At 36.9% G+C, this 24,984-nt stretch overlaps 1 protein-coding gene across 1 annotated transcript; it reads left to right on the plus strand.

Annotated features, from left to right (window-relative positions):
- Positions 1-21,371: 21,371 nt before the first annotated feature.
- Positions 21,372-24,244, plus strand: LOC113568390 (uncharacterized). The gene is made up of 6 exons (XM_035536693.2): positions 21,372-21,464; positions 21,619-21,969; positions 22,054-22,437; positions 22,550-22,684; positions 23,086-23,141; positions 23,653-24,244. The coding sequence occupies exons 1-6, from the start codon at positions 21,413-21,415 to the stop codon at positions 23,776-23,778; spliced, it is 1,104 nt and encodes a 367-aa protein (XP_035392586.1). The 5' UTR covers positions 21,372-21,412; the 3' UTR covers positions 23,779-24,244.
- Positions 24,245-24,984: the final 740 nt, after the last annotated feature.

Genomic DNA, 24,984 nt, shown 5'->3' on the forward strand with positions numbered 1-24,984 from the left:
CCAACTGTACCTCACAGTTTCCTTTGAGAATTGCCTGGTATCACACTCTGAAGCTGCTTGTAGCCTGGGCATAACTTTGGACAACCAGTTGTCGTTTTCAACTCATGTTTCAAATCTAACCTGGTCTTACAGATTTCTCCTTTGTAATATACGAAGGATTCGGCCCTTTCTTTCACAGGAAGCTACCCAGGTGCTTGTGTAGTCTCTTGTGATCTCAAAGATAGACTACTGCAACTCGCCACTTGCTGGTCTTTCTCCAAGAGCCATCAGGCCTCTACAACTTGTCCAGATTGCAGCAGCTGCTCTTCAGTCTTCCAAAGTTCACACATGTTACTCTGCTGCTGCGCTACCTTCATTGGCTTCCAGTAGCTGCATACATCAGATTTAAAACATTGATGCTTGTCTACAAAGCCAAAAATGGACCAGCCCCTCCATTCATGATGTCAATGGTCAAAGCCCAATCTGTACCTCAAGTACTTCGAACCTCAAGTATGGCTTGGCTTGAAATACCTTGCTTCAGGTCTCGTGGATGACAAGCACTGAGACTATTTTCTGTCCTGGGTCCAAGATGGTGGAATAAACACTCACTTGCTGTCCAGACAGCATAATCCCTTGCAGTCTTCAAACGCAGACTGAAGATCCATCTATTTGTGGAATATTTAAATGACAAATGACCCTGCTCCCATATTGACTGACTAAATTAGTACTTATCGTAGGGTATTGTTTATTACATTGATGTTGCCTAACGAACTCTAGCAGTTATTGTTTATTACACTTATCATTGTTTAAGAGAGACTTTGTGTATTTTGCACTTCTAGGCATCAGCAGTGATCCCTGTATTTCTACAGTATTCTAGATCATTTGTATATTAAACTCTAATCTGCTGTACTGGCTAGGATGTATTCTATGAATAAATGACAAAGCACTTTTGTAGCTTTTGTAGCTTTGGATAAGAGTGTCTGCTAAATGCCACAAATGTAAATGTAAATGTAAAGGCATAGATTCAACAAAGTACTGGAAACATTCCTCAGAGAATTTGGTCCATATTGACATGACAGCATCATACAGCTGTGCATCCATGATGTAACTCTTCTATTCCACCACATCCCAAAGGTGCTCTATTACATTGGGATCTGGTAGCTGTGGAGGCAATTTGAGCTCATAGTTATGTTCAAGTAACCAGTTTGAGATATTTTGAGCTTTGTGACATGGCATGTTATTCTGCTTGAAATAATCATCAGAAGATAGGTACACTTTTATCATAAAGGGATGGACATGGTTAAAATGATGCTCAGTTGGTCTTAAGGTGCCATAAACGTTCATCGCAAGCTTGAACTGTTGATACGAGGCAGGATGGAGTCATGCTTTCATGTTTACACAAAATTCTGACCCTACTATCCGAATATCAATGCAGAACCTGGTACTTATCAAATCAGGCAATGTTTTTTCAATCTGCCATTTTACAACTTTGGTGAGCCCATGTGAATTGTAACCTCAGTTGCCTGTTTTTAGCTGACAGGAGTGGCACCTTCAGTGTGGTCTTCTGCTGCTGTAGCCAATCTGCTTGACATGTGCATTCATTGATGCTCTTCTACATACCTTATTGTACTGAGTGGTTATTTGACTTACTGTTGCCTTTCTATCACCTCAACCCAGTCTGCTATTTTCCTCTGTTGTCTGGCATCAATAAGGCATTTATTTGCCCAGAGAACTGTGGCTCATTGGATATTTTCTTATTTTTGGATCATTCTCTGTAAACCCTAGAGATGGTTGTGTGTGTGATTTCCAGTAAGTCAAAAATTTCTGAAATACCAGCCTGTCTAGTATCAACAACTATGCCATATTCAAAGTCACTTAAATCACCTTTCTCCCCCATTCTGATGCTTGGTTTGAACTTCAACATGTCATCTTGACAATGTCTACATGCCTAAATGTATTAAGTTGCTGCCATGTGATTGTCTGATTATGTATTTGCATTAACAAGCAGTTGAACAGGTGTAACTAATAAAGTAATTGGTAAGTATATATGGTTTTGTAGATCTGAAGAAGGCGTATGTCTATGTGCCCAAATATGCTCTATGGGAGGTGTTTTGGGAGTGCAGGGTGTCTGGTTCACTGATGCAGACCATTTGATTTTTCTACTTTCACACTGTCATTTGTTACACATTGACAGCATTAAGCCACTGTTGTATTTCTGGCTCCCTTGTATCAAGGTCTTCAGTACACACTTGAGTTGTTTGCAGCTCATTGTGAAGCACTCAGTATAAAGATAAGCACCTCCAAGTCTGAATCCATTGTTATCTCCTGGAAAAGTATAACACTCTTCCTCTGCATAGGGTGTGAGAAACCACCTTCAAGTGGAGTTTAAGTATCTTAAGGGTCTTGTTCAGGAGTCATGGGAAGACGGATCATGAAATTGACCACAAGTTAGGTGTAGTAGCTGCAGTAATGCAGTTACAGCACTGGCCTGTCAAGGTAAAGAAGGACATGAGCTATAAAGCAAAGCTCTCAATTTACGTATGTCTATGTCCCCACCCCCACCTATGTTCATGAAAATGATTATAGATAAAAGTGGCCAAAATGAGCTTTCTCCAGTGGATACTGCAACCCATGCCCAGTGATAGGGTGAGGACCTCTGGTATCTGGAAGGAGCTCAGTGTAGAACTGCAATTCCTCTATGTTGAGAGAAGCTAGTCAAGATCATTTGAGAATCTATTAAGGATTCAGTGGTTGCCTCCCACTGAAGGTATACCAGACATGGCCATCTGGAAGGACCTCTTGATGTAGACCCTGAACCTTGGCAGGCCTGGGTGTGCCTAGGGATCCTCTAGAAGTAGATGGAGGAAGTGGCTGAAGACACATGGGCTTTTCTGCTCACCAGATTTCCACCTCAACTCTGAAATGATTTAAGTGTAGAAGAAGAAGAAGATTGATTAGATGATTAAAATATCTGAAAGTTGCCACTTCACACATGACACAAACCATTTTGCAGGCTAATTTTAAGTGAATGTCTTTGACCCAAACTAATGATTGTCATACATACACATATACTGTAATGAGGCAGGATCAGCCAGTCGTTTGCAGATAATAGAGGGTGAGATTTTAATGATAGGTGGATAATCCAAAAACAGTTTTAATGAGAGACATATAAACCAGAAGCAGACAACAAGCCATGGTCAAAACCAGAAGAGTATATTTACCAAACCGAAGGAACACTGGGAGCAGGGTCAAAGAAATTCTGGATGAAAACCATAAAAAACAATCCAAAGAGCAAACAAATGCAAAATGCAGAATACGATAACAGAGTTGAGGGAAACAAAATGAGTCAATACACAAATGGGAACAATACACAAAACAATTTCTGATAACAAGGCAACAGGTTGCAAAGTCAATGAAGAAACCCAGATTTATTATACAAATATAATATTATACATATAAATGAAGAGCAGGTGGATCCAATCAGTACTCCAGAGAAGAGGATGTTGAGAACATCATCTGATTGGGTGATTGCTGGGTGTGGAGATCCTCAAGACTTACATGGATATTCTTGGAAATGGTATGGACCCTGACTGCTTTGCTTGTTGGTTTTGGGCTACAGGGCTGGAGGGCTGTGTGACTGTCACATATACACCGTATTGTCGGATCAGAGATTTTATCTTGTTGGAGCATAGACAATATTTGAAACCACTTCCCTTCCCTTTGTCCTCTTCCCATTCCTTTTGGAAAATGTTAAAGAGGAATAGTTCAGTACTCCTGGATCTTCTACCTACATAAAAATAGGTAATGAAAAATTTAAATTAGCATGAAAATTAAAAATATTTAAATTAGCATAGAAAAAAACACACACACACACACACACACACACACACACACACACACACACACACACTATATATATATATATATATATATATATATATATATATATATATATATATATATATATATATATGAATTTATATTCTTTTATATATATATATATATATATATATATATATATATATATATATAAAAGAATATAAATTCTTGTATGGCATTGAACCACATTTGTCTCCCATGTACAGGCGAGGGAGCAGGCAAGTGTGACTAAACTGGCAATACTAATTGTCATATGTTGTCTGCAAATTGCCACTCAACTTCTCCAAGGGCCAAATCTACCACAGGAAATGTTTGAAATTGTCTTTGGTCCTGGACCATTTGTTTGATACATTTTAGGATGCTGTCTTTACAGTTTTTCAAATTTCAGAAAATTAAGAAAATTCTCAGTATGCTCAACACATACAAAGCATGTGTGGAATTGGAATTTCTGTTGCATCTGTTTATGTAGTTATAAATATATAAATTATAAGGGAGGGTCCATATCTTACATAAGGTCGGGGTTTCTATTTGTTTGGTTACTGTGTTTATTTCTTTGAAGCCAGGTTTACACTGTCTGATTTCATTGGTTTTTTAAGTGTGTTACATTTCAGACTGTACAAGATGATGCCAGTAAAAGATAGCAGAATTCTATGCCCAACAGTGTGATATTGTTTTGAAGTTGATTATATGATAATATTCTCTAATGATAGATTAAATTAAATGAAATTACTTCTTTCAGCATACATCATCAATGAGCCCACTATGGCCAGTATTTTAGATGCCCCGTGGGTTTCACATCACAATGACATCACAATGACATCCTCATCACAATGACATCCTCTTTTTGGTGGCTTGTAGATTAGCTTTGTAGGAGCAGTCTCACTCTGATTATTTAAATTGTCTGACACTACCAGAGCTGAAACGTCATCCCTCTTTGGTCTCAGAAGCACTAAATTGGCCAAAACGGAGTATGTCACACTATGCATTATATGTCCACCAATCTTAACTCACAACCAAAGATTTTCATACACCATGCATGATTTGGCTTCCAACAAAATAAAATCATGATGTATGCAGTGGGAAGTATGCCTTATACACATCTATATAAAGTCTATATACAAAGTACCTGTGTCACGGTCACCTGTCTTTTAATAGGAGACACCTGCTCCTCATTCTATATCTCCCTATTTATACTCCTACAGGTTCAGAGGGAAAACACTGCGCATTAGCGGATGAGAACACGGGCACCCGTCAGTGCAACGCTACTCCGTTCCAGGAGATTTAACATGACTTCTTTTTGTGTTTGTTCAAATTACATGGAGAATAAAGAACATATCAGTTCGACCTTGCCTCTCGCTCCTCCTCTGTGCCGCCTATGTCACAACCTATAGCTAAATAACTGATTAGATTCACTGTTGATTACAGCAACAGTTACTTCACCATTTTTGAAATGGTGGTAGAGTGGCCTTGTTGAAAGCCTTTATTTTTGCAGGATAATTACTTTTGTAGGTTAAAATTTCAACTCTATGAGCATGCATACTGAGGTAATTGGTTGGCAAGAAAACTCTTGCCGTGAAACATTGGTGGCCTTACTTCAATACCTATGTATTAGAGCTACTGTGCTACTACAGTAAAATTACATGGTTACAGGTAAACACAATGTTGCAGATGGATTACATTACTACATTACTATTGATGTAACTGCTGCACAATACTTGTGTCTAGTAACATCACATAACAATCTGGATTAAAATCAACAAATTAACTACTACAAGTGGGATCTTGTACTATGAAATTGAAAATTGATTTAACTGGATTTTTGTCATTATTTTTGGTGCAAATGAAACAGAAGCACAAAACCCACAAGTGTTTGAATATGCAAGTATACACTGCAATGTCAATTTGTAACCAATTTTACCTCTACCTGGTGACAGTGGGCTTAGACAGGAGCATCTGAAAGGAAACAAGAAATAAACGCGTTTTTAGCCAAAGACAGCAGAATTTTGCGTGAGATAATAACCTGACTGCAGTTTCTTTGACATTAAATTCTCTGTGAATTCTGGAAAGCTTATTATTGTAACATGTATAAGTTGTCATTCTTGAGTTTACCTTGGGCCTGCTTACTTTTCTTTTTTAGCCTGAGGAGGAGCAGTACCACCAGGGCCATGATGAAAATAATGATGATTCCACTCAAGAGCAGTATTAGTTTGAAAAAGATGTCATCACCACCATGATCCTGTGTAGTTATAGACATATCATTAGGACCTATTTAGAAAGGTATCATAATGAAAAATCTTCACATGCCTTACTACAGGTACTCAGGACAATAGGTAAATTAAACCGTAAAACAAAACCACATAATACAGTATACAGTAGAAGCATAAATCATATAGAAGAAAATCATAGATCAAAGAATATTTCTGAATAAATATTTTTAATCATGCAATATTACATTTAATATCTAAATGTGATTCATTATAGAATTCCATGTGATCCCGCAAAAAAGCTCCACAATAATAAAGGCCAGAGTCAGAATAATCCACTTTCATGATTTTTGAGGATGAGCTTTTGTTTTTCAGAGTCATTTTAAAATGTTCTTCTTTAAATCCATTCAGATAAATGGCAGTTGTTTTGTAGCTATAATACTTAGTTACAATACAAAGTGGGAAAGAACCATTGGTCTGTTTGAACCAGGCTAGGTAACCTGGTTTTCTGAAAATGTTGGCACAGGTAAAAGTTGCATTTTGTCCAATATTCACCATCAGTGCAAGGGTCTGAGATGTCCATTTAAGGATGAAGCCTGAAAGCCATAAAGAATTACAATGAAAACAGATACTTTGATAACTTCATAATCATGTTCTCTGAAATTGTCGTTGATAATGTTTAATATCCAACTTTATCAGTCAGTGTAAAGCTGACAATTAATAAGCAGTTCAGGCTAAAGACATGATAATATATCACAAAAAACAATAACTGTACACACATTGTTACTAATTTCTTACTTAAACTTATACATTTTCAATGACAGTAAAGGACAGTAAATAATAAGAAAAATACTGTAGAATAAGATAGAAATACATATATACATATATTTCATATATACTCACAAATTCCACTGAGTACAAGTGCACATGATGGAAGGCGAGGCATATTTGAGCTGTGGTTTGCAGGGCTCTACATCAGCATTAGACAATCAAGTTTTTCTATTTTTGAGAGGCGTGGTTTTTGTATCAGACAGGCAGCAAGAGATCTGTTTATAAGCAGCTGATTCTTCTTAGCTGTACTGTAATAGATTTACAGTAGGGCTAGAGTTTAATGCAGGCAAACTAGGTGTAGGCTGCACATACAGTTTTTCCTTAAATCATATTCTATAACTGATATATGGATGTTCATAGGCTCTATTCCTATTTAGATAAAGTCTTCTACCCCACATTAATGAGTGTGATTATGGGCACGTAGTTATTTCAGTTCATTGTCCCTTATCTGTGAACATATATATTCATACTACACAGACCAGTTACTGCTCTAGGAGATTCAATCTGTTACTTCTGTCAGTGGAAACTTTCACTAATTTCTTTGTGTCTGAGATTGTGCTGTTTTTTGATATTAATGAAACCCCAGTGGTGTCTTCTTTAACTATATGGCAGATGCCGAAGCCAATATGCATATATCATAATTGCGTAAATCAAAAAAGCACTGTATGCCTTAAAGAGCTGGATAGGTTATAGTCATGAGCCATCACATGATACATTGGAAAAGAATAAGTTACTGCAAACCAAATTTGATCTCCTGTCAACCAGACAGGCTGAATAAATTATGTCTAAATCATGGTACTATGAACACGGTGAAAAAGCTGGCCAGATACTCGCTCATCAATTGCCAATCAAGTCATTCAAGTAATCAATGATGTGCAAGACTCAAAAAGCATGGACATGCCTAAAAATTAGAAATATTGGAATATTTCACTGGAATATTTTTTAAAACTTAGTATGAACCTTCTATAGGCCTGGGGACAGCTGCTCGGCTGGAGAAAGACCTCTTGGCTATGGAGACAGCTTTAGTAATCAAATATATGAAAAGTGGTAAATCGCAGTGACCACACAGTTACTTCTTCAAAATATTCGCAGATCACCCTCCCCTTTTATTGCTGTCAGTCTGTGAAAAATAATTTTCATCAAAATCCCTAAAAATCAAAATCCCGTCAAACAAGTACTAAGTAGGATTATCTCTTTAATCCTCAATAAATTCTAAAACCCTTCTGAGGCAACTAGGACAAGATTTGAAGCAAAGTAGTGTGGTGCAAAACACATGGTGCTACTTGTTACACTCCTGTGAAGGTGTGGGGGGACTTGGGCATAAACAACATAGGTAGAGAGTGAGGGGAGTGCTTGATGGGAATGAAGGGAAGACGGGAGTTGTGGGCTCACCCAAACAGATGAGATTTATGAGTATCAAAGACCGCAACTTCTTCTAAAGAGAAACAGACGAAAGATGAAAATCTTCATTTTCTAAATTAAATAATTTTATATAAACTTTTATTTGGAACTAAAAAATATCCCAAATTAAAAGAGGTATACTGATCCTTGTATGATAAGACAGATGGCACTCTCATATTTCCAGTATTGTTTCTGGGTGGTGTAAAGTTGAGTGGTTAGCAGGTGGATGCCTATGCATAGAAGAGCAAGTTTTATTATGGGCAAATCCATATTGAGAGTCGTTAGTCCAGGGTCAGTTGATCAACACGTAGAGTTCGGGAATTCATGAATAACTAAATGAAACAAAACACATGATGACAGAAGGGAAGCTGGCTAAAACAAATAGGCTAGGAATAAACAAAGCCTGTGTACATGACATCAGCTAGGACAATGACCAGAACTGAAACATGGCAAACACAGGGCTTAAATATTGAACATAACAAGGTTAGAAATGAGGAACAGGTGAAAGTAATGACAGGTGAGGAAAAGCAAATGAAGGGCGGTGAAAATCAAACTATGGAATGGAACCACAACAAGGAAGTAAAGCAAAACAAAGACACAAGAAAGGGAAACCATAGAGTCAGGGATGCTAGGAGGGTGGTCAATCATGACAGGCAGCTGATATAAGAGCATTGCTATATTGGGTAAAGAATGATGTCACTGAATGGTCAACTTTGGAAGGGGCATCTGTTGAGTCCATTTCTCCAGCATGCATATTGTGTACTAACCTGCCATTCACACAATCTTTGCACTTATTCAAAAACTGGAAGGGTAGAAAATTTGTTTCACTTCGGGGTTTGTGGCAAGTAGCACCAACTGCAAACATTCACATTGTTCCATCAGTCATAGATGAGGCATTTGCTGTCTGGTCTAGAAGAGGTGTAATCTCACTCTTTGATCTCTACTGACTACTATATATGCAAGGAATTCTGTTAGGCTATTTAAAAATTCTATACCATCTGCGCTGGTCTAAAGTTAGACTTTCTAATGCAATCATAGAACCTACATGTGAACAATGCAGGCAGGTCTAGCCTCTCTGTTGCACATATTTTAGCAATGTCTTACACATTCTAGCAAATTTCATGTCCTACGCATTCTGGCCAATCATCTTTGAGACCTTCTCTAGGATATCTGGAAATGTAGAAGAGCTGTCCCCATTCATGGCATTATTTGAGGTGGTCTGGCAGACACCCAAACTGTCATGCTGGCTTTCTTCTTTCTCCTGCCAGGAGATTGAGATTGTTTAAATTGAGAGATGGAATTGGCTGCATGGTCACATATTTTAGTGGGTTAGAGCAACTTCATTTGTTGACTGCAGTGAACCAAAGGTTATGACATGCTCCTGAATTCAGACTGAGCATGAAATCTGAAACTAAATGAAATCTCTGGTTCACTTTTTTTTTATGATGTGTTTTCAAGACCACAAACTATCCTCCTCTTTTTTGAGAGACAGTAAACCTTTTGAGAACAAATCTACTGAGAACTCAATATAAGATATATATTTTTTTTACAAACAAGCAAACAAAAATGTGCACACTGCATTATAAATTTCTGATAGCATTTGAAGACATTTCTGTGGGAGACAGGCAATCAGATAAGGCCTGAAGCCTTGTGTAGTTTTACCACAAGCTACGAGCTCCTGGATCAAATGACAGCAGCACATGACAATACAATTTGGCAGGGAGAGTGGCATAACTGAAAACTAGGTGACAGAAAGCAGCTGTGGTTTCCTGCAGAGTGAGGGACAGGAAGAATGGGAAAGAGGCATATGCAATCTACTCCTGTACAAGAGTGCCTCCTGAATACCATCTAAAGTTCACTGAAAATACGCATGATTTACACAACACGTTCATAATGCAGGATCATTTTCTGCCACATGCTATAATAATGCAAACGGAGTTGCTTGATTTTATGGTCTTTTTCTATGCTCCATTTCTCCAGGCTGGCTTTTTGTTCCTGCTGCATATTGTTTGCAGAATAACACCTGTAAGCTATGTGCTTAAAAACACAAACAAACATAAACCCCTTGACACTTCTATGCCATGGATAGAAAATAAAACTACAAATTATTTTCTAATTTAATTCACCATGACTTGCAAAACCTCTATTTGCAGAAACAAAGCATGGGGGAGTGTATTTCTTAGTGACTACAATTTTCATTTTAAAGAGTATTTTAAAATTATTAATAGTATTTTTTAAGTTTTATGTATAAAGAGTATTTAGACTATTTTACATTTCCCTTTTGTCAGATTATATACATATATATATATATTCTGTTTGTCAGACTAAGTATTTTTATTTTCAAGATCAATTATGTAGAGGTGGAGGTTTTGTTTAGACAAACCACAAGCTCCTGTTTAAATGACAGCAGCAAATGCCCCTATACAGTAAAGGTGTTAGTGGAGCATAACAGAATAGGAGGTGTCAAAAAGTGGCCCATCACTTCCTGTTGAATGATAGACAGGAAGAAGCTGTTCAGTGTACAGCAAGAACCGCTGAGCTGAACAACAGCTAGTAGATTTATTGAAGATGTATACCAGTAACCAATCATCAGTAAATAACTACATTATTTTTAAATGTTGATTTTCACAATTGCTTTTGACAATTTTTGACAGTTATGATAAAAACAGGCATTGTTATCAATATTATTCTTTTAGTGAAAGTAACTTTATTTGATTGTTTGGGATTTAATTTTTTTTTATTATATTTGTCACCATACTAAAATACATATTAGCATACTTAAGTATGTTTTTAACTGTCTTTAAAAGTTAAGAGTATTCCCATTTGGAATTGCTTTCATTTTACTACACAAGTATAATTTTTTGCTTTTGCATCCACAACTTTCTGCTGCATGGATCCATCCTCATTACTTTAAAGTGAGGGAGACTGGATTACCTAAAATATATGAAATTTTAAATTCAACCACTAATAGCACAGTGCATCTGTGCTAATAGCACAGTGCATCAGTGCATCTCAACCTGTTGCTCTCATGTTGAAGCTAAAAAGCTATATATAACCATATATCAACAGGTTTAGGGTCAGAAAAATGTCAAACAGATCGAAGGTTGTATCGCTTGTGGACACTGCTCCACTCTTGGCTTTATATCAGAAATTGTTTAAATTATTGAATGGGAAAAATAATTAATTTTTAAGGTCTTCTAAATAGAATAATACAATAATAATAGAATACACAATACTTTTTATTGTGATAATAAAGGACATTTAAAAGCAAGTATTTTTGTGCTTTTTACTTTTGTACAATCAACAGGAATTATAAATACTGTGGCTACTTTTTTACAGTTACTTCTTTTGATTGATATCTCCACCTACACATCAGTACATGACTTGTGTACTTTCCCAACACTTATTATTACTGCCATCATCATCATAATCTCTCCACTGTTTAATTCATCCAGCTAAATTGTTGCATGCAATTGCACATACAGAGCAAAGGCCCAGGCTGCAGATGTGCATTTGTATGGCTAGACATGCAGGTTTGCATGAGAGGCCATCTTGGTTTGAGTTTCCACCCACAAAATTGCCCAGACCTGACTTTTTTCACACCCCGTGCTGCAGCAAAGTGCACTTTGTTTCTCTTTCCATAACCACAGACCAAAATACAATGACTTGTTTACTCCAACTAAATTAAAAACAACTAAAAGGAGAAGCATGATGCTTTTTGTTTTGCATTTAGAGTTTAACCATACTCAACACTGTTTTGGTAGCTTGTTTTTTTAGAGTTGGCGTTCAAATATTTTATTGGTTTAGAACCTTCACACATGTTTGTACCTAAAATATTACTGGTAAATATTACTTTAGCATCTTTTATTGTAACAAACTATTATATTATTTTTTCACATCTTTATGACCTTTTAATCCATTTATATCACATTTAAAAATATATATTTTTGTAAACATATTGAAGAGAGAAAAGTAGTCAAGGTGTGGGAGGGCAGGCTTGACTGATATAGGTTTATAGAGCTCTCACCAAACACCACTCCCTGCTGGTGACAGCAGGAAAAAATAGGGTAGCTGAGCACCACACAAACAAAAAATCCACAGTGAAAAATCTATTAAGATGAAAGTTTAAAAGCGTTTATTAACTTTAGGGAAAGCTTAGATGAATTCCAATAAGTTTTTCAGTCCACAGAGTGTTTTAATACACAGTCTTTAAGTGGTGAACTGGTACCTATGCTTCCTGTTTGGACTTATTCCAGTCACATATGTATCTTGAGTTAACTCGACTGTGAACTGTGAGTAAGTGTGAACTGTAATGGGAAGACAAGAGAGATAAACATCTCTGTGGTATAGGATCTGCAGAGAGCCTCTCACAAAGCATTAAAACGAGGAAATAAACACATGTTTATATATTTAAACTTTAGTTATCCTAATTTGGTATACAGAGGCAAGGCAAGTCAAGGCGAATTTATTTGTATAGCACTTCACACAGGGGGACAATTTAAAGCATAGGCCTACTATATTATTGGACTATAATGAAATTATGTTTATATTTGCTTAGTGCCAATCATACAATTTTAAGAACTGTCTCTAATAAAATGCATCAGTATGACAATTCTCACTAATTTCTACTAAATTCTTCTAAATTGTAACAAATTATGTCACACAAACGTTTTCTAATCTATGAAAGCAAAATTAAAAGTTCACTAATAATTTTTTTTACGAGGACACAAATTTATTAGAATTGTGCTCCATAGCTTTTTGCTTTTTTTTAATTTTAATTTATTGTTCACCACAGCTTCACAAGAGGGAATTTCAGGACCATGGACAGGGACATGCACACGTTATTCCGGCACAGGAATGAAATCTGGATTGTAGATGCCTTTCACTCAGTGAATATACAGAAAAATATTTACACAATAGATTTATAATTCCAGCAAAGGCAAGATCTGAAATTCACATATTAAACAGTGATTCTTTTTTGTTTTTAAGGGAAATCAGCGTGTCAATGGCAAAGGATCAGATAAAATTTGAGGTCTTGCTTACACATATAATACAAAATCACAAGCTGTTGGTCAAATAACAGCAGCAATGCCCCTATAAGGCGAAGGTGTAAGTGAAGCACAACAGAAAAGGAGTTGTCAGAAAGTGGCCCTTCATTTCCTGTTGAGTGAGAGACAGGAAGAAGCTGTTCAGTGCACAGTGAGACCTGGTGAGGTGAACTACAGCGGACCAGCATATATTTTCAGATTTATAAGTGACACATAACCAAAGAGTAAAATTTCTATTGGTCATCAACATAAAACACTCTTTAGATAACTGATTTATATGTTCATCTCATGTAAAATATATATTTTTAAATTCTGTTATAAAACAGAACAGCAAATAAAGATTTGTATTATTAGAAAAAAAATGTATATTTTAGTCATAATTAAACAATTCATATGTTTCGTGTATCAAGAGCATAGTCAAAACATAGAAGCCCAGTATGAGTGTGTGGGCGTGTGTATGTATCATAGTTTGACTATTTCTCTGTCACAGAACTGACCGTAGGCTTTTCTTATTACACACCCACGGCAGTGAAACCACAAGAACACAGTTCCCACCAGAGACCCTAGACCTTTTTTCATAAACAGAAACAAAAATACTTATCTTGTTTACTGCTGACTGATCTCATCTGTTAAGCCTTATAACAAATAAATAAAATAAATATGACAAAGGGTAAATGCAACAAAACAAAGGCTAAATGCAAACTAAATGCAATATTTATTAAGCTTCCATAGATGGAAAGAAATGAAGAAACACTCTTTGTGAAGTAAAGTTTACATTTGTTATGCAGGATATTTGCATGCTTGCTTTTAGCAGGCACACACTTTTAAAAAACACTGGGCAACACAATTTGACCTTTTTTATTCAAACTGTATATAAATATATATCATAAAACCTAAAAACCATGCATGGTAGAAACATTCTAACAACAGAATGTTTAAAAATGATTCTCTATAAAAAGTATTATAACATGTATCTATTTCATTATAATATATAAGGCTGTTTTTACACTTCTGAAATGAACAATGGATGGTTTTTGCCTCAGGATCATCCCTCTTAAGTATCCAGCAATGGTCTGTCAATATTAAGGAGATCATCTTTCCTTAGTACCACTTTCCATACTATAATAACATGTGAGTATACTGGAATGAGTGAGTATCACTGAGGACATCTGTAATCAGGCAGAAAATATGTAACAACAGAATTATACCATGGTTGCCCTGAAACATAAGGGAGAGAAGTAGGAGTTAGGCGTTCATATCCGTCATTAGTCAAAGTGTACTGCCACCCTTAACATAGACATGTGGTTTCATAAATACTATTGAAATAGACTTCTGTAGAAGCTGGCTGTGCCTCATATGCTTGGGTCATGTCACTGAGAAACTACTGGCGAGACAATTAATATCCTACTGGAGAGATCTATTTACAGTATACATAAATTTACAAAAAACACATATAATACACATTCAACAACAAATGTTCAATTAATATTGAGTTAATTAATAAGTCTAGTAATTTTATAAAATGAAACCAGTTGAAATTTATCAGTTGGATTTTTCCAGGATTAATGGCCTACTAAGAAAAAGTAGATTTACATATTTCTGTCATCATAGACAGCTGTGATGTTGTTTTGACTGATATGATTTTAATAAATTGAATGAGTTTAACAATTCGCAGTAGTCAGGTTTCATTGTAAAGTTTGTTGTTAATATAAACGGTTGCTGTAAAATATATACTTTTCACTGTTTCAGCAGCAGTTTGTTCTTTTAAAGAAGAATCAGACCTAGGCAATGGTATATCCAAATAGTTTCTTATTCAAAAATAAGCATTTGTTAACGTAACTTAAGAAAGAAATGTAGGGTCAAGAGGGCAGCAGCTGGCATAACACTGATAATCTTCTGTAGCATAAATGTTTGTTTGCCTAGATACTGATTATCTATCTCCCCCTGCTGCTGAGAGCAGGAAAAACAAAGTTCAATAAGAATAAAATGACACAAGTGATGTTTGAGCTTGATGGATTTAAAAGTGATGCATTACTGTCAAATGAGGTCAACACTGATAAAAAAAACAAAACAAAACCCAGACCTCTGACCTTTTAAATCTTTTTAAACTGTGTTCAATTTGTGGTTTTTGTAATCAGAGAAATTATACAGCCTTCAGTTTTGTATTAATATACTCTTTAATGACTATATCAACATAGCTGTGGTAAAGCACTTAATTTTAATTGATCTGTGATAATTGTGTGTGCATTGAAAAGACTTTGTGCAGATCAGTAATGAGGTCTCATATCATCTGCAATGCAGGCTGCAAACAAAAAGCTGCCTTCCAGGACTACAGGTACTATAGCAAAAACAATATCTCTGGCAAATCGGCTTACAAATTGTACAAATTATATATTGCATCTGAATATTTTTATACATTCAGTATTGAAAAAAACATGTATGGGTTTTCACATATGCACCTGCCCCAGGGTTACTGATGATCACTGTTTTGCTGAAGTGGTGGTGTGTGCTGGCCAATTTTTGGCACGCATGCTGAGCTTGAGCTGCACATCTTAGCCTGCGGTCACCCTGTTGCTCTAAAAATGGAATGGAAACAAACAGCAGGCGGGCCCGCTGTGTCTTACGCACATCTGTGGTCAAAAGTTTCCAGAAAGTTTTTCAGAGGGGCAAAATGCAGGTACCAAAAGCATGCACATGCTGAACTGAACTGCTGGGCAATTTAGGGTCAATTTAGAATACCTATATAAAGTTTATTCTCACAAGTCTATTTCATGCATCACTGTTGTTTACTGCTTTGAAATCCTTTGCCTTTGCCAAGGCAAAGACCATCATATGTCAGATTCAGTATGTAGTAGTGCATTCAGTATATACTAGTGCATTGCAATTGAGAACACCTGTGGTGGAAACCATTTGCACCCTTTCTTATTTTCTTTGCTCCAACACAACAACTGTTTTTGGAACTTGTTTTGGCAAAGCAGAAACTAAATCTTTAAATATGCTTGTCAGAGCAGCAAGCCTACAATATATTTTTTTTTAATTAATTAATTTATTTTAACAATTTTATTGTAAGGCCTAGTGAATAAACATGTAAAACTTCAAAATCTTTGGTCCAGCCACAATGGTCAAAGCACCATCACAACTTTGTTCTATTTGATCATATATAATGATTTTGCACATTAGTTAGTTTCACATCTGTGGTCTCTTTTACATTAACATATGTAAACTCTTTAGTTTTACAGAGATCCTCAGATCATTTGACTCATACTACCATTTGCAGTGATGGGGCATGTGACATGATGGGTCATGTGACTGTGTGAATGGTAATTGGATATTTTACTGCCTGAATGGCAGAGGAATGTAACATACAATGAGATAGATTAAACTATTGACAAGTGCATGAGAGTATACTTCTCAGATATGACATGCATGAGATTAGAGTAATGTTTAATAATGACCTGTACCTATACATTAAAATGTACATTGATGTGCACCAAAATTTGTGGTAAAGTTTGCAGTAAGTCTTTCATCTGTTCTATCAAAAAACATTTCCGCTTGTGAATTTTTGTTTATTTGAATGTTATTGTAGATCTTTATAGTGCTCTCAATGTGTAGAAAAAAGCATGACAAAACCATCTCAGACTGGACCAGCAAATACCTGAAAATAATGTGGTGCTTAAGCTCCAGTCACAATGCAGGTGGAAGTGGAGTCACTTAAGTCTGCTGGAAGAGCTCATGGTTGGTTCCCCTGCTTCACCCACACATCTTTCACATGCAGAAGTCTGCTAACACAGGATTATGTGAGTGGAGTGAAACAGCAACTTCTCACTTAAACAGTTACATAATCATTCCATGCCAGGATGTCTATTTTTAATTTCTCACCCTCTCCCTTCTCAAATGAGAGGCAACCGGCTCCATGTCAGCTCCAGTAGTTTGGTCATAGTGTTGGCTACAAGTAGGTAGTGAAGCTATTTAAGCATGTTCAGCAACAGCCATGCACGAACACTCCTTTTTTAATGAACTTACTCTATCACAGTATGCAATTGCTTCAGTTAGAAATGACTCATGAACCTTAGTAGCCGATAATATGCCCAAACTGTTTGTCAGACAACTTGTTTTTGATTGGTATTCGTAGTTAGCAGAAGTGGTGGCAGTCATAACTGTAATTAAACTATTTTTACCATATAAATTTGAGGTAATTTGTATATTTTTGAAGAATAGCTATAATGTAGTTGCAACTGCATTTTTTGAAGGCAGGTCTAAACTTTAGCTTAGCTGAATACATAAAGTGCATTTCCCAACTATCCATTCCATAGCAAACTTATAACTGTTAACTGAGTGCAAAATGAGCAACTGCATTATGAACATGTGGCTGAGTGATGGTGGTATGAGAGATAACACCTATACTTCAATTTTCTAAAAAGCTACTCCTCACTCCAGACAAAATCATAGCCCTCTCCCCACAGCTCTCATTATGCTCCACTCACAAGACTCCAGTTCAAACCGACAACATATATAGGTCATTTACAACATAAGTGAGTATAAGTTTAGCAGAACAGACCTAGGTAACTATAGAAATGACATGTCAAGAGAAAAATAAAATGACTGGAATAGCAGCAACATATTGCATGAAAGACAAACCATCGGTAAACCATCGGTCTTATGACAGAACTCCATGTTCTCCTCTCCCCCAAGCTTTAAATTGGGACTCAGACACTTCCCATTTTAAAATCTAGGTTAAAGTCTTAGGGCTCCTGGTCATGGAGTTTTCTGTTAATTTGAGATGTTGACACTGTCAGACAGCCATTTCATGCATTCACTCGGGTTTATGATGATGTGGGGTGGAATGCAATATCTCAATGAGGCCTCAGGACTGGTTAACTTAACCCTACCTTTTAGTAATGCTGCCACAGTTGCATGCTGATCGTTGGCACATGTACTTTATGTGGACTGTTTATACATGCTTTCATATTTACAGATCTAACTATATATTTCTATTTTATTTGCATGTTACTTCAGAGATGATGTCAACACTGGACTACTCCTGCACATCAGTGACAAAGCATTTAAGATGATGTCAGAAAATGTCCCAGTGCCACCAGCAGATGAACTGTTGTTGCCATATCCATCCAGCCAGCCAATCTACTCCAATGGATGCAGAAACTGCTTGCCCACCCTAGACCCACGGGAGGAACTCAGGCTTCGACATCTATAGCAAAGTGGCTACTTGGATTAAACATAATGTAGTAAAGCATGGACTGTATTAGCTGGGCCACCCAATGAGGAATGGTTCCTGCTTGAATCTTTGTCCTTCTTTCCCTTAATTCCACACAGGAAGTTTTTTATTGCCACTGTCACCATTGGCTTGCTCATTACGGATTTGGACCCATACATTTGTAAAGGTCTTTGTGACAATGTATGTCATAAAGATCTCTACATAAAATATTTGAATGGACTCTCTCTCTCTCTCTCTCTCTCTGTTTCTCTCTCTCTTTCTCTGGAGATGACAAGACACTGAATAACACATGGAGGGCCTCCTTGGAGAGAAGAGGCAAGTTCTGTGAATGTTGAATAGAAACATGCAGCTAAATCTCAGCAAGAACAAGGTGCTACACATCCCCAGAGCAATTGGTGCTTGCTGGGATGTTTGACATCTCTTTTGAGAATTCCTTGAACACACTGTCTGAGAATGCAATAAACCTTGGTTTAACTGTGGATGAACAGCTGTCATTCTCAAGTTACACTTGACTCATGACTAAATAACATGCTTGCATTCTTGGATTGAGTGATCAAGAATTTCTCAAAAGAGATGGCAAAATACTAGCAAGGAGCATTTGCTCTGGTGATTTGTAGCAGCTGGGTCTTGCTGAGACTCAGATTCAGGTGATGCCATCTATGATACAGGTCAAACATGCCAAGATGCAGTTGAAACCTGCATGTCATAAGGTGAAAAGGACAGGATTACTGGGACATCATCAGCATAGTAATGTTAGGAGAATCCATGAAATTGATGGTCCATGACCTGATGGAGATGTTTATGATGAGACTGATGAAGAGAAGGCTCTGGGAGATCCACATCAACTGGAGCAGGGTGGATATGATGGGGCCCAGTGAGCAGGTAGTTGGACTGCTGTATATCAGTAGGTGTAGGACTTAATCTGTAGAGTAGAGGGCTATGAATATGTAAGGATGTAAATTGGTGGTGGGGCATGGAAACATGAAAAAAAGGTCCACAAAGACGGCAGCAAAATCCTCTGAAGTTAGAGTGTGTAAGGAATGCACACATTGAAGTGGATCCAGTTGCAGAGGTTTATTTTAGCAGTCAAACTGATAGGTTTAGTAAAACGGGTGAGCGTGGTCAGGTCAGTCTGAGGTCGATGCACAGAGTAGCGTTCTGGAGGTATCCAAGGGTCAGGCAGGAGACGAAGTCTAGAAGGCAAGCAGGAGTCAGTAACCAGGAAAGCACACAGGATGAGGAAATCCTCAGTACGTCACATGGGAACAATACTTCGCAACATGTGCATGGAGAAGGGAAGCTTATAAAGGGGCTGGTATTGAGGGGAATGGGAATCAGGTGTGTGCTAGAATTCCGGTGAGTCACATCGAGGGTGTGTGTGAAGGGGCATGGCTGTGCAGGGCTAATGGTTGTTCCTTGGGTTTGTAAAAGAGCGGAGGGACAGGATTGTAGAAATAACATTTCTATATTCATTAAAAGTGCACATTCCACAAGTATATAGCCTAGTGAAATAAAAATAATAATAGTTCTACTGGGTCTTGGGGCAACAGACAACATACAATGACCTGTGTTTAACAGATAACCTGTAACTATTAGAAAAGACTTTGTAACACAGTACAAAAAAATGCTATTAGACATGGCAGTGCAGCCCAGTATCAAATGGTACAATACATGTACAGTGGTTGCTGTAAGAAGAGAAGCCTGAGAGAGGCAGATCATCATAAGCAGCAGCATAACAAAAAGAATAAAACATGTGGCATAAACAGTCCTTGAGTGTTTGCGTGAAGTAAAACGGGTCGTGCCAGTAGTTGGACTGTACTACTTGTACATCAGTAGCTGAGGGACAGCAGATTTTTGAACAGCCTGATGACTTAGTCTTAAAAGTCTTAAAAGGCAGCTTTCTTCTTTTGCCTTCTTAATGGGACAACCATCACCTCAGGAGTACACGAGTTCCGCTTGAAAACCAGGAAGCTGCCTCCCAAAGGGAACACAACAAAAGTCTGTGGCAGGAATGTAACGGTTCATCCACTATAATGGAGGTCCTGTTTCATGCTGCATGTGTAGTCATGTGGTAGTCATGGCAGAAATATAGATCCCATTGATGCTCTTTTCATTATCTGCAACTGTTCTAGAAATTATAAGGGAGGAAGAAATGCATGGCCTCCAAGAAAATCTATGAAGCAGTCACAGTGCATTCAGCAGCCTGTGCATATTGTTATCGTGAGACACTGCATGGACTGAGAGAGAGAAGAGAATTAGAATCACACTATTTCCCAATTACATTCCCAGGAGAACAGGTATATAGGGCTGGCACTGTGTAGAGATGAGTGAAATCAGGTGTGTTTATTTTGTGGAAGCCACTGCTCAAGAAGTCTGCATGTGCTTCTCTGCATGTGCTCACCACTGGTCCTAAACAAAGGAGCTGAACAAGCTCAGGGAAGTCAACAGTTTGGAGAGTGTCTGGTGACACTCTCACCAGATAAGCATCTGTCCCACTGATATATGTCCCCCTGGTGATGTTTTAATAAAATTACAATTTTATTAGAAACTTTATTAATAATGATGACAGAACCTGTAAGTGTCTTTGTAATGTCTGCAGTTTGCTGTACTATGTAAGATATATTATGAATTGTGGTCAACTGAAACAAAGGGGGAAAACATGCAAGACAATAGGGAAAGCATTTGTCATTGACATAAAAACAGCCAATCAGGCTTAGCCGACATCAACCAAATGACCAATAAAAAGCCACCGCAACCTACAAGGTCTCATTCTCACTTTTCTTGCCATCAGTATATAGTGGGTAAAGGGGTAGTCTGTAAAAAAGGGATCTTTCAATATGCTTAACCTGGTTATACATATGCTAACTTTTATGCTTTCCCTAAGAGCAGGTAGGTGATTTTCTATTAAAAAAATGCAATTAATTAATTCATTAAATTAAACAACTGCTGTAAGGTGTACTTTCCCATTTAGGAAAAAATAACACCTGGACAACATTCAAAAGACATTATTCTTACTATGACTCTTACTGTGTTTTTCTCTCAGACATTGCCACAGGTATCTCTGTAATTCAATCTGAAACACTGAAGAAATATGTGCCAGGTGGTACTATAACTTTAAAGTGTATAATCTCAAAATATCATGAAAACTACTTCTCCTGGTTCAGGCAGTCTCTCGGAGAAGCACCAACATGTATCATCACTCTTTATGCTGGCTCTCTTCCTGTGTTTCATGGAGACTTTACACATGATAGAAGATACAAAGTAAACAAGAGCGAAACTCAATTTACTTTAACGATTTCAGATTTAAAGCAAGCAGATACTGGAATCTATTATTGTGCTGTAAGGGATTATGACCTTGTAGTTTTCAGTAATGGTGTGTTTCTCAAATATGAAGGTTAGTAATCTTAAGTTTTAAAAAAAACATCTGGTATTTGAATTTTAATTATTTCGGTTAACTTTATCCAATCTCTACCTCCAGGACCTAATTCAAAGCACCACCATTATATCAGTGGATTTGTATTACTTGACCAGACAGACAACAATCTGAAATTGAAAGAGACAGTTCACCCAGGAGATTCTGTGACTCTGCAGTGTACAGTCCTCACTGAGAGCTGTGCAGGAGAACACAGTGTCTACTGGTTCAGACATGGCTCGGGAGAATCTCATCCAGGAATCATTTATACTCATGGAGACAGCAGTGATCAGTGTAAGAAGAGTTCTGAGGTTGGATCTCCCACACAGACCTGTGTCTTCAACCTTCCAAAGAGTAATCTCAGCCTCTCTGATGCTGGAATTTACTACTGTGCTGTGGCCATGTGTGGGGAGATATTGTTTGGGAATGGGAGTAAGCTTGAATTTGCTGGTGAGCAGAAACATGAACCCAGTGTCAGCATTTGACCAAATGCATAAAATGTGCTTTGTTTCTTTTCCGTATAACAGCATATCACTGATGCAGCACAATCTGTGAATTTTAGATCCCTCTCAGAAGTCAGAACTCATTCAAATTATTGTCTTGGCAACATCCAATGTGTTCTGCCTAATTATAATTTCTGCCCTCTTGTGCATGAGGATAAAGACAAGGAATATGACCATAAAGAAGCAAGTGTCTGGTAAGTGCCTTCTTTTTCTTAAACTAGCCCACATATCTGCAGCAAGTCTCCCATTGAGTATTAAATGCATGTATGTATATGAATAAAAAAACACTATATTTGACCATAACCTAGGAGAACGACTGATTCCCTAAACTGTTAAACACCCTATTCATCTTAAAAACCCAATAATTGCAATACTGTTAGGATTTATTAATAACATTTAATTGACATTTGTTCTACAGAATGAACACACAATCATATACTAACAAAGTTTTTAAACTGACATTTATGATATTTTACTACTACTTAATAATTGTACAGACTAATGCTAATATTAAACATCGTAACATTTTCAGTTCTGACTGCAAGTAATAAGTACAGTCATTGCAGGTTGTTCTAATTTTACATCCAACATGTAGGTGAACCTGAGCAATATCATACTCCATCTGTTCCTTCCATTTCTCCAATGAATGAGGTATGATATTGATACTATCAATGAAAATCTGTAATGTTGGAGGGTTAAACAGGATGTAGGGATGAGGCACGTTGAACAAAAACATAAGTTTTAATTTACATATAACATTCATGACTCAACACACACATACACACTACTTAAGTCAAACATTGACAACCTCAATGTTAAGACACGAGACTTATATACACGCATGACAATTACACACAACAAGGTGAACGACATGAGCGGGTGTAGCAATACAGACACACACACACACACACACACGGAGATGTTTGAAGGGGAAGGGGCCGTACCATGACCGAATCAAAAGTAAACAATGAGTTGTTTTAAATTTAATTGTATTACAATTAAATTAAATGCAAAAATATTTTAAGATAGAAAATGTATGTATTTTAAAAATATAAAAAAGCAGGACATTCAAAAGCTAAAATTATGGTATAAATCTGTATACAATAATAGTGAGCTAAAAATAGTATCCAGAATTTTCAGTGCAAAACTGTTTCTTCTTTAGAGTGTGGAAAGAGAAGAGTTGAGCTATGCTGCAATACATTTCCCTGCAAGGAAATTCAAGCGGCAAGAGACACGAAAAGACACGTTCTCAGAAACCATATACTCCTCTGTTATTAGTTTAAAATGAGCATGGGAATGACATTAATTGTAAAATGAAGATCTTAACCTTCCATTGAGGAAAAAAAGTCTAATTTATTTATATAGTGCTTTTCACAACAGCTGTTGTCATAAAGCAGCTTTACAGATGTCCAAGACCAAGCCCCCAGTGAGCAAGCCAAAGGTGACAGTGGCAAGGAAAATCACCCTAGAGCACCAGGAAGAAACCTTGAGAGGAACCAAGACTCAAAGCGGGTAGACAATGGACACCACAATAGCAACAATATAAACAATAAAGAGTGAAATAAGTAATGAGAAAAAATAAACAATGAAAGCTATTCCGGTTTTCTAGAAGACCTAGTTTTGTTTCAATGAGTGTTGATGTGTCCGAAACCCATCTGGCAAGAAGCAATGCCCAAGGCAATGGATAAGTATGTGGCTGGGGTGAAGGGGTGGGGTAGTGGGAAACACAGAACAGTGACTGTTAACTTTGAAGGAAAATCACTGCAAATCAATATAGGTCCTACAGTGACATTCATGTGTGTGTTTGGGCAATATATAAAATACCTGACCCCCTAGAGAAATTAAAGGTTGATATTTGTTAGTCCTATATTCATATATATTAAATTAATATTTTAATATGGTTAACTTTCACAAGTGAATAAACTTCAGCATTAATTGACCATAAGTAATGGTAAGAAAGTAATTGAAATAATTGGGCACAGTTTCATCTGCCTTTCCCATGTAAATTGCTACAATTTAGAAAAGGTTTTTTTCCCCAATCATCATGCCTATCATAGCCAGTTTACAGCACTTATAATTTTACTTCATTACTTTTTCTTTTGTGTTTGTTTCTTTCATATTGTAAAGCAACCTCGGGAATGTGAAAGGTGCTATACATCTAACATAATAATACCACTACTAATAATAATACTTATAGTTGGTTTAGTTTTGTTTATGTTTCTGTATTTTAATGTGAACTAATCCCATAAATTATGCTAATTAAGGAAACAGGGATCTGAGATATGAGAACATATTAAAATAAAACAAGGCAAGCAACTCCATAAGGCAAGTATTGGTAGTGTATTGGTAGTGGATGACATTTGTTAAGAAAAACACATCACAAAGTGCTCTTTGCTTGTGTGTTCACTCCATTTCAATCTGTTGCCTGTGTTTGTATTTCAGGGGCAATTAACTTTCATAGTTAGCATTTACTTTCATTCTTATATATTTTTTT

This window comes from Electrophorus electricus, chromosome 13 (assembly GCF_041902795.1).
Source record: "Electrophorus electricus isolate QZ-2024a chromosome 13, ASM4190279v1, whole genome shotgun sequence".
NCBI lineage: Eukaryota > Metazoa > Chordata > Actinopteri > Gymnotiformes > Gymnotidae > Electrophorus > Electrophorus electricus.

Coding starts and splice junctions, on each gene's coding strand:
- LOC113568390 (XM_035536693.2), top strand. CDS start 21,413: ATGCTTAACCTGGTTATACATATGCTAACTTTTATGCTTTCCCTAAGA. Junction 21,465..21,618: donor TATGCTTTCCCTAAGAGCAG/GTAGGTGATTTT, acceptor TTTTTCTCTCAG/ACATTGCCACAGGTATCTCT. Junction 21,970..22,053: donor TGTGTTTCTCAAATATGAAG/GTTAGTAATCTT, acceptor CTCTACCTCCAG/GACCTAATTCAAAGCACCAC.